At 33.9% G+C, this 12,677-nt stretch overlaps 3 protein-coding genes across 3 annotated transcripts; 2 read left to right on the top strand and 1 right to left on the bottom strand.

The window, feature by feature from the left end:
- Nucleotides 1–4,002: 4,002 nt before the first annotated feature.
- Nucleotides 4,003–5,478, top strand: LOC115710643 (UDP-glycosyltransferase 73C11). The gene has a single exon (XM_030639000.2). The coding sequence runs from the start codon at nt 4,003–4,005 to the stop codon at nt 5,476–5,478; it is 1,476 nt and encodes a 491-aa protein (XP_030494860.2).
- A 3,205-nt stretch (nt 5,479–8,683) lies between these two features.
- On the top strand, nt 8,684–9,274 carry LOC133035941 (uncharacterized). Its single transcript, XM_061112385.1, has 3 exons — nt 8,684–8,796; nt 8,929–9,145; nt 9,239–9,274. Exons 1-3 carry the CDS (start codon nt 8,684–8,686, stop codon nt 9,272–9,274), a joined length of 366 nt encoding a protein of 121 aa, XP_060968368.1.
- A 1,090-nt stretch (nt 9,275–10,364) lies between these two features.
- Nucleotides 10,365–11,749, bottom strand: LOC133035650 (uncharacterized). Its single transcript, XM_061111697.1, has 2 exons — nt 11,090–11,749; nt 10,365–10,947 (listed from the first exon to the last, which is right to left on the bottom strand). Exons 1-2 carry the CDS (start codon nt 11,135–11,137, stop codon nt 10,453–10,455), a joined length of 543 nt encoding a protein of 180 aa, XP_060967680.1. The 5' UTR covers nt 11,138–11,749; the 3' UTR covers nt 10,365–10,452.
- Between the last annotated feature and the right edge of the window lie 928 nt (nt 11,750–12,677).

Genomic DNA, 12,677 nt, shown 5'->3' with positions numbered 1-12,677 from the left:
ATACATTGTCAATCGTTTGCAAAGTAAAGTAATCCCATGCAGGAGATCTTCTCTTTTTCTTATTTGTTGTCTCTCCACTCTGAGTTTCATCTATTCTATCACTAGACTCTACTTCTTCTGATGTAACAAATTCAGCACCCCCAAAACTAGAATTCATTTGGCCAGACATATAACCTACATTTAACATCATATTCTCAATTATATAAAAACTAATGCAGACAAAATATATCTATAAAAAATTGGATAGCATTTCCCCTATTTTATTAACCATAACCATTTGTTAATTTCAACTATAATCAATAAAACAATACACAAGTTCTCATCCTTATATCACCGCAGCACACAAATTTTCTCAAAACTTACTTCACTATGGATGAATATATAAGATATTCAAACTCTTCTATAAGAAAGGTTATAGTGTATTCCTTTAATAATTCTAAGAAAACTTACAAATTGTTGCTTATCTCTAAGTCCAAGATTATCAAGCAGATCTTGTACGTCAACTTCACTATCAGTCTGCACAAAGTGGAAAAACCTTTAAAATTCAACACCATAAATAGCAAAGCAATTATTTTAAGATAAAAAAAACATTCCAGCGTCCATAGAAATCCAATTCAGGAACCATCCTGCATATTTCCCAAGTATAATCAACCTTCCAAAGTGGGGGATCATGTCTAAAAGTTAAATAAAGGTTTTCATACAATTTGTATTTGCACAAAAATATAGTATTGGAAAAGTTAAATAAAGGTAACTAGATACTTTAAGGTAACTAGAGGTAAAGTAACTAGTTATCTTATTTTAAGAATTTATACCCTTAAAACCATAAAAATATAAGAATTAAAATTAGGTACGTACCGTGAAGATGATATTCCAAGGTGTTATTAGGAACAAACTCATATACCAACATTCTCTGTCCACCGGCAATACAATATCCGACAAGTGACACAAGATGTCGATGGTGTACTCTGCTAATGATCTCAACCTCTGCCTGAAACTCTCTCTCACCTTGACCACTTCCCGATTTTAGGCTCTTCACTGCAACTTGTTTCCCATTAGGCAAAACCCCTTTGTGCACGTACCCAAACCCGCCTTGTCCCAACAAATTCTCCTGTGAAAACCCGCCCGTTGCCACCGCAACCTCGTCGTAAGTGAAGGTGCTTTTATTGAGCCCGAGAGCCAGCGATGGAGAAGGAGGCGGCAATGGTGGGTGTCGTTGTAGAAATGAGATGAAATGAGCAATAAATCGCACAACTATTTATATGATATTCAAAACGTATGTAGAAATGAGCAATAAAACTCACAAGATACCTTATTGAGATGAAAGGAAGAGAACTGGCGAAGTGGGCAAGCCGGAGGACCCAATTGGAGCGGCCACAGAAGAGAAGTTTAGGGGTTTTTCTGTGAAAGAATTGTGTTTAGCTTTAGTAGTGAAAACCCTAAAATCAGACGAGATATACCTAGGTTTTAGAGGAATCTTCTATTGAGGGCAAGGTTCGTGTAGGCTGTTTGGAATTTGGATTTTCTCGGGAAAATGAGGAGAAGAAAATGAGATTTGGTGAAATTGGGATTTAATTTAGGGTAGATTCAAATTTCTTTTTTTAAAAAAAAAATATATTAAAAGTCAAAATATTTTTTTAAAAAAAAAATATATATATATTTAAAACGGATCGGGTCAGATCCGATCCGTAAAAAAATTAAGCAGGGCGGGTCGGATCTAATCCAAGATCCAATAACTATCTGAATGTTTCAGATAAGTAATGATCCGTCGGATCGGATCACTGATTCGATCTGAATGAATGGATCTTTTTGCCATGCCTAGATCCAATTAATGTCACTCTCTCTATTCTCTATCTCTTTTCTCTCTCTACGGTGGACGGAAAGCACCAGGTGAAGCCATTACCACTGTCGACCGAAGCCCGACTGACGCTCCAACCTCCGTCAACCTACAAGAAAAGAAAGACAAATCACATTGGGGGTTTGGGTGTCTCAGCGTTGGGGATAATAATAGTGTAGCCCGATTAGGCCGATGATTGCCGGTGGTAGAGCTGGGGAAGGCTGCCGCACAAAGAGGGCTAGGGTTTTGGTGGATATGGGTTGTCGAAGATGAATGGATTTCAGGAGAAAAAGAGAAAATCAAAAGAAAAAAGAAAAGAAAAGAAAAGAAAAATAAAATAAAATATTTTTTTATATAATTTAATTAATTTATAATTTTTTAAAAAAGATTTACTTTAATATTTTTAAATTATTTTTAGGTGATTCTACAATGCACCCCCTTAAAAGGGATGTATTGATACACCCTTTACTTGTTTCAGCATCCAAAAATTTTTAGTCTATTTTTTTTTCATATTCATGTACGTTATAGCTATTTAAGATATCATACAAAATTTTAATAAATTCAGAATAATTTACAATATAGAAAATAATGTTCAAATAGTATATTTTACACGAGTATAAAATAAAATAGTCACGCGTGCAACACACTGCTTGAACGCAATTTTCGGCGTGTTAAACTTTTCTGAATTTCTTAAAATTTTACAGGTTTCTTAAATAAGTATAATTTACATGACCATGAGAAAAAAATTGATTAAAAAATTATTTTGGATACTAAAACAGATAGAGATGTATTAGTGTATCCCTTTTAAGGGGGTGTATTATAGAATTTCCCATTATTTTTTATAATATTTTAATAATTAATATTATGAGGATCACTAAAAATATAATGTGTGTACACTTGCATACACGTAGGTAGTCTATTGTAGCACTTGATTGAAATTTTTAGATGGAAGTGTTGAGAACAAAACAAAATGGGAGTTCAATAGGTTTTGCCATCAAAATTTGAATTTAGGTGGTTAAGTGTTAATAAAAATAAAGTTCATGTGGTTTTGCCACCAATATTTTTTTTACGGTAAATACCATTTTAGACCTTGTGTTTTGCAAAAGTTATCAATTGGACCCTCTATTTTGTTAAATGACAAAATGAACTCTGTTTTTTCCAAAATAGTACAAATAAGACCCTGAACTGATTTTTTGTCAAAATAAAATTTAATTATTATCCAATCTAAATGTGTTATGATAAAATTATTTATATTTTCTGTATATGTTCGTGTTAGGGTTTGTCTTTAAGTTGGTTATTTTAAAAAAAAGTTTTCGAAAATTAAGCTTAGGGTCCTATTTTTATTATTTTGAAAAATAAAAGGTTTATTTTGTCATTTAACAAAACAGAATGTTCACTCTGTAACTTTTACAAAATACAGAATCCAAAATAGTATTTACATTTTTTTTTTCATTTAAACATTGCTATTAGTGTATTATACGGACGTTATGGTTCCAACAGCATTCCCATGGCCTCTTACAATACTTTTGGCAGTGTCCCTTAACATTTTTTTTTATTTGTACCATAGAGCATTTTTTAAAGGGTACTATAAATATAGGGATATGCATATTTTTTTTTAGCTCATATTCGTAAAATTAAACTTCAAGTATAATGCGTCTAAATTTAATAAATACGTCGTATCAAATTTAACACAAAACATAACATATGTTAAATTTTACACTAAATATCGTTTTTTATTTACTTTTTTTTATCATTTATTAATATGAATAATAATTTTTTATATTTTATTTATATATTTAATATAATTTTTTTATGTTTGTTGCCTTTTTTACATTATTCTATAAAAATAAAATTTATTTTTAGTGTATTAGAGCAAATTATAAAATTTAGCCCAAATATACTATTGTCTGTTAGTTTTTTTTTTTTTTTTGAAAATTATTGACTGTTAGTTGAATTTAATATAAAATTTAGATCAGGTGTCAGGGACATTGGAGATTGTGTTACATCCACGAAGCCACTCTATCTTCCATCCAAATTTAACAAATAGAAAAGTCAAACTTACACCTCTTAATAAATAGACACTAATGTTTTATACTTGTAGAAAAATCAAACAATAGAGTAATCATTAATAAGTATTCAAAATTCAAAGAAAAATCACAGATACCAAAATGGCTTCAGAACCGTACAAGCTTCACCTTATTGTAATCCCATTCATGGCTCCAGGCCACTTTATCCCCATGGCCGATATGGCCAGAAAATTAGCAGAGCACGGCGCCATGATCACCCTCATCACCCTGCCGGTTATCGCTGCAAGAATAAGGCCAATCATCGAACAGGCCACCGAAAATTCCAATCTGAAAATCCAGCTAGTCCAAGTCTCTTTGCCACTCCATGAATTCGGCTTACCAGAGGGATGTGACACTGTGGACTTAGTCCCTTCAAGAAACTTGCTAGGGAGTTTCTTCATCGCGCTTAACGAGCTTCAACAGCCAATTGAGCAAGTGGTCAGTGAGCTTAAGCCTAGGCCAAGCTGCATTATAGCTGACAAACACCTTCCATGGACAGCCGAAATCGCCACCAAGTTTGGGATACCAAGAGTTTTGTTTGATGGAATGAGTTGTTTTTCTCTGTTATGCAATCACATGATTAGAAAATCCCAAGTCCATTTGAGTGTACCAATGTCAGTACCCTTTGTGGTTCCTGGTATGCCTGATCATCTTGAGTTTACTAGAAATCAATTAGCTGCAGATTTGTATCCAAATTTAGAATTTGGACAAAAATTTCACGACAGAATAAGAGAATCTGAAGAAGGAGCAGATGGGTTTTTGGTGAACAGCTTTGAGGAATTGGAATGGAAGTACGTTGAAGGTTATAGAAAGGAAAAAGTAGGCAAAGCATGGTGTATTGGTCCGGTCTCTCTTTTCAACAAAACAAAGCTTGAAGTGGCTCAAAGAGGGAACAACCCGGCTGGTGCTGTTGATGAAAAACAGTGCACAGAATGGCTTGATTCTTGGCCTAAAAGCTGTGTGGTTTATGCTTGCTTGGGAAGTGTCAGCCGCCTTTTAATTCCACAGATGATAGAGCTTGGTGTGGCCTTAGAAGCATCAAACAAGCCATTCATTTGGGTAATAAGAGGATACGATCAGGAAGAAGAGATAGAGAAATGGATTTCAGAAAGTGGTTTTAAGGAAAGGACTAAAAGCAGGGCACTCTTGATATTTGGTTGGGCACCACAGGTACTGATATTGTCACACTCTTCAGTTGGAGGCTTTTTAACTCATTGTGGTTGGAACTCAACATTGGAAGGGATTACTTATGGCAAACCAATGATAACTTGGCCCATGTTTGCTGAGCAATTCTATAATCAGAAGTTGATTGTTCAAGTTTTGAAGGTTGGTGAGAGTGTGGGGCCTAAGTTTGTTGTTCCATATGGGAGAGAAGAAGAGTTTGGAGTGTTTGTATTAAGTAAGGATATTCTTGAAGCTATAGAAAAAGTAATGGCACAAGATAAGGAAGGAGAGGAGAGAAGAGAAAGAGTGAAAAGGCTTAGTGATATGGCACAGAAGGCAATAGAGGAAGGAGGATCTTCTTATCTCGACATGAAGCTGTTCATTGAAGATATTAGAAATTTGGATATATCGTGATACATTATTTTGTTTGTTTTTTTTCTTTTCCAGGAAAAAAAAAATATCCTTATTATGTTGAAGTCATCAAATTCTATTTTCGAACGTCCCTTCATAATTAAAACGTATCGTAATCAGAGAATTAGAAATTGAAGGTCATGTGGCCTTAAATTGTTTGGTTTTCTTTATTAATTTTGCGGTTGTGTTTTATCAATAATTTTAGGAGAGAGGGGCAAGAAAAATGCAGAACTAAAACACATGCACGATGAATCGATGGTAGAGATAGTTCGAAGGTGTTATATATTACTCATTGGATAGCTTATTACTATATCTATATGAATATAAATTTGATATATATTATATTGTAGTGCAAGCTCAGTTTTACACACGCGGAAAAAGCTATAGGCACAATTGTGTTCATTGTATTTATAATAAACTTTTATATGCTTTTTTAGGAAATTCTAAAATAAATTAGGGTAAAAGGTTAGTTATGACTTTTAAATTTTGACATGTATTAATTATGTATTTTAAATTTTTTTAACTATTAAAAATTGAGATTTTTTCTATTATAAACTTAAAATGTAATAAATTTACATTTATGACCCTAAAAAAGGAAATAAACAAAAATAGAAACTATAAAGTTGTTAATTACAAAAATGCCGGCCAAGCAAAACGGAACACCATCTTCTTCGTGACCCAGCCGCAGCCTTTTTCGTGACCCAGCGATCCAACCCCAACAACCCAATCTCAACCATCTTTCTTCCAAAACCAGCAAAATCAAAATCTAAAAAAATGTAGAACTCCTAGGAAACAAGCTGAATCCCGAAAATCCAAAATGAAAAACGAAAAGGAAAAAAAAAAAAAACCAGGAAACCTCCATTGATGTACAAAAAAAACTCAAAAACAACAATCATTGAACAAAGAAATCGCGATCAGAGGAGAAGAACCGAGTAGAAGGGGAGCTGGAAATCAAAGAAACTCACCCATGATTGAATCAGAAGGAGAATTGAAGGTAAACAAATTTTTTCAGGAACGTGAAAACATCTTTTAGTGTAGATGAATAGTAATTTGATATTAATTGATGAAAACCGGATTAAATTGAAATAATAATGAAATATTGATGAAGCTGAGAAAAAAAACAACAACGGTTTGCATGAAAATAAACATTAACGCATATAAATAATTGCTACAGTATTTTATTCTGAAAAATGTTGTTTACAAGTTGTTTTACAGTGGAATAATAGTTGTTTGGGATCTACAAACTAGAAAATATGAATCTATTGTTATTAATTACTGATTGATTTTAAAATAGTTGTTTGATAGTTGATTTAAGCTATATAAATAGTCGGCCAGCTGAAAGTGTTAGATGCATAAGTTATTGCTGGAAAGAGTTGTTTATTGGTTGTTTTGACAGATTAAAATAGTTGTTTGCAACTACAAAAACTGAACCAAGTAAATAATTTACATTATTTCAGGAAACAGAACCATTACAAATATTGGTGCAGAGCAATGGGCATTGGGATGACAACAAAAACTATGTTGATTATGAATCAAGTGGAGAATTAATTTCGACCAAGTGCACTTTTGAGGAACTAATGAGAATAATGATGGAAGAACTCCAATGCAACCATGAATCAACACAACTACAACTGAAATATCAACTGAAGGAAGGAGGCCAACCACTACAAATCAAGGATGACAAAAGTCTGTTGTTCTACATAAAGCTATTAACGAAGGAGGTTGATTTCACAAGGTACCCATTGTGTGTGAACAAAACCAGTAACACGGCACCACCTAAACAAACAATGGTGTGGAACAATATGATCATGGAATCGTATGAGAACAACGCAGCACAGGAAGACTTGCAGCAACCTGGAAACAACACGGCAACAACTTCCAAGCAACAACTATCTGCGCAGACGATGGGATCTGGTGAAGTTGATGCATTTTTCCTAGAAACAGGTGCAGTGTCATCAGAATCAACCATACAACAACCAGACAACAACAGAGAAAAAACTACAGCAGTAGATGAAGATTTCGACTTCACCGACTATGCAAAGCTTGTGGCTGCAGAAATGGTACAGCAACTAGAAAACAACCAGGAAGAAGAAGAGGAAGTGGACAACACAGAAATGATGATCATCAATGACAAACGACATGAAACAATAGAGAAGGGGCAAATTTACAAGGACAAAGAAACATTGATAAGTACACTGTGCTACTTTGCAATCAAGAAGACATTTCAATACAAAGTAGTGAAATCTTGCACAAAAGAATACAACATAGTGTGTTTGGACACAAATTGCAAATGGAGTTTAAAGGCTACAAAAAATGGAAACACAGAAACATTCATAATAAGGAGCTACGAAGAAGAACACACATGTGCAGTTACAATAAGATTTGGAGATCAACGACAAGTTACATCAAAGTTGATAGCAGATTTTGTAAAACCAAAATTCTTGAACCTGAAAACAAAGTGCAGCCCTGCAGACATAAAGACAGAAATGAAAGACAAATACGGAATAAAGATGAATTACATGAAAGCATGGCGTAGTAAAGAGCGAGCACAAACCCAGCTACATGGAAATGCTAAAGAGTCGTACAATCTCTTGCCAAGATACCTGTACATGCTACAGAAAACAAATCCAGGTAAAAAAAAATTTAAAAATTTTACTTTGAAAATATTTGTGAAAAAAACGAGCTTGTTTTTGAGTTGTTATTTCGTTGAGTACATGTTGTTTGACAAAATCCTGTTTGATTAAAATTCAGGAACATTAATAGACATAGAGAAAGATGATGATGACAGTTTCAAATATGCATTTGTTGCATTGAATGCTGCTATAAATGGTTGGCCAAACTGCAAACCAATCATCGTGGTAGACGGTACATTCCTAAAGGCCGCGTATGGAGGCACGTTGCTCACTGCCAACACACAAGATGCAGAATCTAAAATTTTTCCACTAGCATACTGCATAGTTGATTCTGAGAACGATAAATCGTGGGAGTGGTTCTTAAAAAAATAAAAGAAGCATTCGGGGTTCGAGAATGTCAATGCCTAATATCAGACAGGCATGAAAGCATCATCAAAGCAACTAGGAAAGTGTTCCCTGAAATAACACATGGCTACTGCATCTTCCACCTCTTGTCGAACCTCAAAACAAAATTCAAGAAAAATGCAAAGCATTTCAGAGTGCCATTCTTTGCGAGTGCAAAAGCTTACACGTAAATGGAGTTTGAATTCCATATGAGGGAGCTAGACAACTTGGATAAGCGCATAAGACCGTACCTGGAGAAAATTGGCCATGAAAAATGGTCAAGGTATCATTCAGAAAACAACAGGTGAAAACTAATAAGAAGGATAAAATTAATGATATGTTCACCTATTTATAGCGTTGTATTTGCGTTGTTTTTGCGTTGCGTTTGAGTTTTTTTTCAAAAGTAGAACTATGACAGAAACTGTCCAAATTGTAGGTACTCTACCATGACATCAAACATAGCTGAGGCACTGAACTCAGCAAATTTAGCAGCAAGGGAAACACCAGTGACAACATTAATGGAGTGCTTGAGGGCACAAATGCAAGAGTGGACATACAATAATAGAAAGGAGGCACAAAAATGCACAACAAGGCTGACACCATCATCTGAGAAAAAACTCATACGGAACTATGTACAGTCATTGCGACTAACAGTAAGTTCAGATTATCGTTCGCATAAAGTAAAATAAAAACAGTTGTGTTTGCATAGTTTTTTGGTTGTTTTAAAGTTGGTTTAAAACATGCAGGTGAAACCAGCAAACCAGAACTCCGTTTCGAGGTGATAGATGAAGACGAGAACAAGAATAGTAAACTTGAAGGAGAAGACGTGCACATGCAATAGATTTCAAAAGATGAAATGCCATGTAACCATGCGATCGCCGTCATGAAGGACTTGAACATAAACACATACAACTACCGTGCACAATACTACACATCAAAAGCATGGCCGCAAACATATGAAGAAACGGTATACCCAGTTGGAAACGTAAGAGAATGGGAACTTCCGCATTTTTTTGAAGAAATCATAGTGTTGCCTCCAAAGGAGAGAATCAAGTCTGGAAGGCCGAGGAAAAGAAGAATGGCAGCAGCTTGGGAAACAAAGAAACAAAACAAGTGTGGCAAGTGTGGACAAAAGGGACATAACAAAAAGACCCGGAAGAATTACAGCATAGAAGTGGAAACAACTACACATCAACCAAAAAACAACTATATTAAAACATTTAGAAAACACATACTGCATATTACGATTGGTTGTTACATACATTTTTTTATTGTGATTTTTTATGTGGAGAGATATTGATAATAGGGAATTGGTATTATTATCATTAATATACAAAAGAACATCAAATATTATAGTTAAATAATTAAATGAGTGGAAGAAGGTTGAAATTAATAAGAAGGAAAAATAAACTACATAAAGTGATTACAAATGCAATTTAGTTGTTTGTCAGATGGTTGTAATAAGGTTGTTAATAGTATGCTGTCATGACTAAGAGTAAATATAAAGATTAAAAATCCAAAAATATGAACAAATTAAAAACCAATTCCAATTAAGAAAAAAACATGATAGAAACAACAACTTGTCTATGATTATGAACATAATCTGGTAATAGAAAAAACAAAAGCTACATAAAAAAAGTAGTATTTCCAACAACAACCAATAGATAACTAAGACAAATTCTTCTTTGGACCCTTTGGAGGAGCCTCATCTTCACTATCAATAAATTCCACTTCTTTCATGCGAGCATACTTATAGAACAACACAGCAAGCCTATCACGGTGTTTCTCAACATCAAATATGGGAGGAATCGGTTTCATATCAATAAAGTATTCGGCGAACGATGCAACGAAACAACCACAAATACCGCAAAACAACCAAAAAACAACAGCAGAAAAACTTAAAAAAGGAAAATAACATTACAAATTTTAAAAACATTTGAAAATAAAAAATAAAAACAACTTACTTCGAGGTTTGTTGAGGCAAACCATCAACCTTAACAACTTCGAAAGGGTCTAAACAAACCGGTTTGTTTTCCTTTTTGAACTCATCAAACAAAGCAAAAAAATGGGGCAACAACACCGCAAATGGCTGACAAGCTTTGATAGCAGCACTATCTTTCATAGCAGTCGACAAGGAGTTGTACATGTACACACGCCTTTCCTCAATATTCAATCGACCAAGAATCCAATGTGATTCAGTCTCCATATGGATGATAAAGAAAACATGATCGCACAAATGCCAAGGGGAACCACATAACATTTTTCTACCTCTTATATAATCAGCAATGGCATGCTGGGCAGTTATCAAAGAAAGATTTTTTTTCTGTGCAATAAATTTTTCATACAAAGCATGAATGGTTTTGAAGAATAAGCAATCGGTGGTTGTGAACTTAACCTTTGGCTCCTTTGCATACTTTCCTTTTTTACGTAGATAGTAAAAAATGATGTCCAGATGCTAAACAATAAAAAATGAGAAATGTTCGAAAATCAGAAAATGAATTATATTTCAACAACTAAAAAACAACCAACCAACAACCTGAATAAAACTATAGACTGAAATTTTTGAAAAAAATAAAAGAAAAAATAATTTAACTTACAGAATTAGTCAAACATTGGCCAGGATATGCAAGCTTGTGGAACCACATCTTGGTTGCAACATCTTCCACGCCAAAACGAAAAGGGGGAACAATCTTATCCTTACCCTTCAAGTAAACCTTCTCCTTATCATGCCTAACATTTTAAAAAAAAAAATGAAACATAAATAGTAAAGTAAAAAACAAAAAATACAAAAACACAACAAAAATGCTGAAAATAAACACTTACGGATCTTTCTTCGATCGACGTCCTTCACCAAGCCACAAGTCAAAATCAATCTCGTGTTTATGTTCTACATCTTCACCAATCTTATCATCGAGAGGACACAACCCAGCCACATACTTAACAACTCCATAACCAGAACCATCTTTAGAACTAGAAATGGAAGAGTCATACTCCATAAACGGAGACGTCAGCGCTATGGGTTTCTTAGATTTCCTCTTGTCAACAAGAGGAGTTTCTTCAACGGGAATTGGGTCATCTTCAAGTTCAATGTTAGAATCAACATTGAGACCTGTTGCACCCATCTAATATATTTTTTCCACAAAAATGAAAGAAAATAGACAGTGTTAAACACAAAAAGTATGAAGAAACTAAAAAACAACCAAAAAAAAAATATACCTCAAAACAAACAAGACGACGATCCGTAACCTCAACATTTTCAGAAACCGAAATCGTTTACAAGGATCACCACCAATTCCATCTGAAGACATCTGTTTATATATGGTATTAAAAAGGAATTAGAGCATGGTTAAAAAATAACAACCTTTACACAACCAAAAAACAACACAAAAGCAACATTACCATAATCTCAACTGCTTTTACACCGATCGAACAGTAGCCTCAACATCTATTTGAGTAGGGCCGTCATTGAAATCAACGAAATTCTTGATACAGAAAATAAAGGAAAAAGAAAATGGAAAAAAGTGAAGTTATTTTTTGTGAAAGACTTCAACAACTAAAAAAAAACTACATAACAAAATAAAAACAACAAGTAAAATAAGAAGACCAACAATAAATTGCGAACAACATAATCTACAAACACAGCCATATAAATAACATAATAAATACAAATAAATAGTCTGAAAATAGTTGCAAATTTCTGAAAAATAAAACATAACAAGAGACATAACAATAACATAGAATTACAAGAGCACTACCTAAAACGGACTTACAACAAAATAAACCACACAAAGTAACTAAAACCTAGTTACATTGTCTACTTATCTACCTTCTCCTCACTATCAATGGATTCATCATCACTGCCATTATCATTTTTTTCTTTTGAGTCAGAATCTTCATTGGCTTGACCATCCTTCTCTTCACCTTCACTACCCTCCCCTTCCTCATCACCCATAACATTCTCTTCTTCATTTTCATCAGTTTCTTCAGATTCATTTAAATCAAAATCTGCTTCATCACCACCTCCATCATCATCATTGCAAGAGTCATTGCCCTTTTGGCTATATTGAAATTACAAATTAAATTAGTATAAAACAACGTAAAAAAAACCGAAAAACAACTATTGAAAAACTAAAATACCTTGGCATAGGAATCGGCAAAAACAGTAGAAAACTGTGTCTGCATTGA

The sequence above is a fragment of the Cannabis sativa genome, chromosome 3, assembly GCF_029168945.1.
Source record: "Cannabis sativa cultivar Pink pepper isolate KNU-18-1 chromosome 3, ASM2916894v1, whole genome shotgun sequence".
Taxonomy (NCBI): domain Eukaryota; kingdom Viridiplantae; phylum Streptophyta; class Magnoliopsida; order Rosales; family Cannabaceae; genus Cannabis; species Cannabis sativa.
This window is presented reverse-complemented; position numbering and strand designations above follow the sequence as displayed.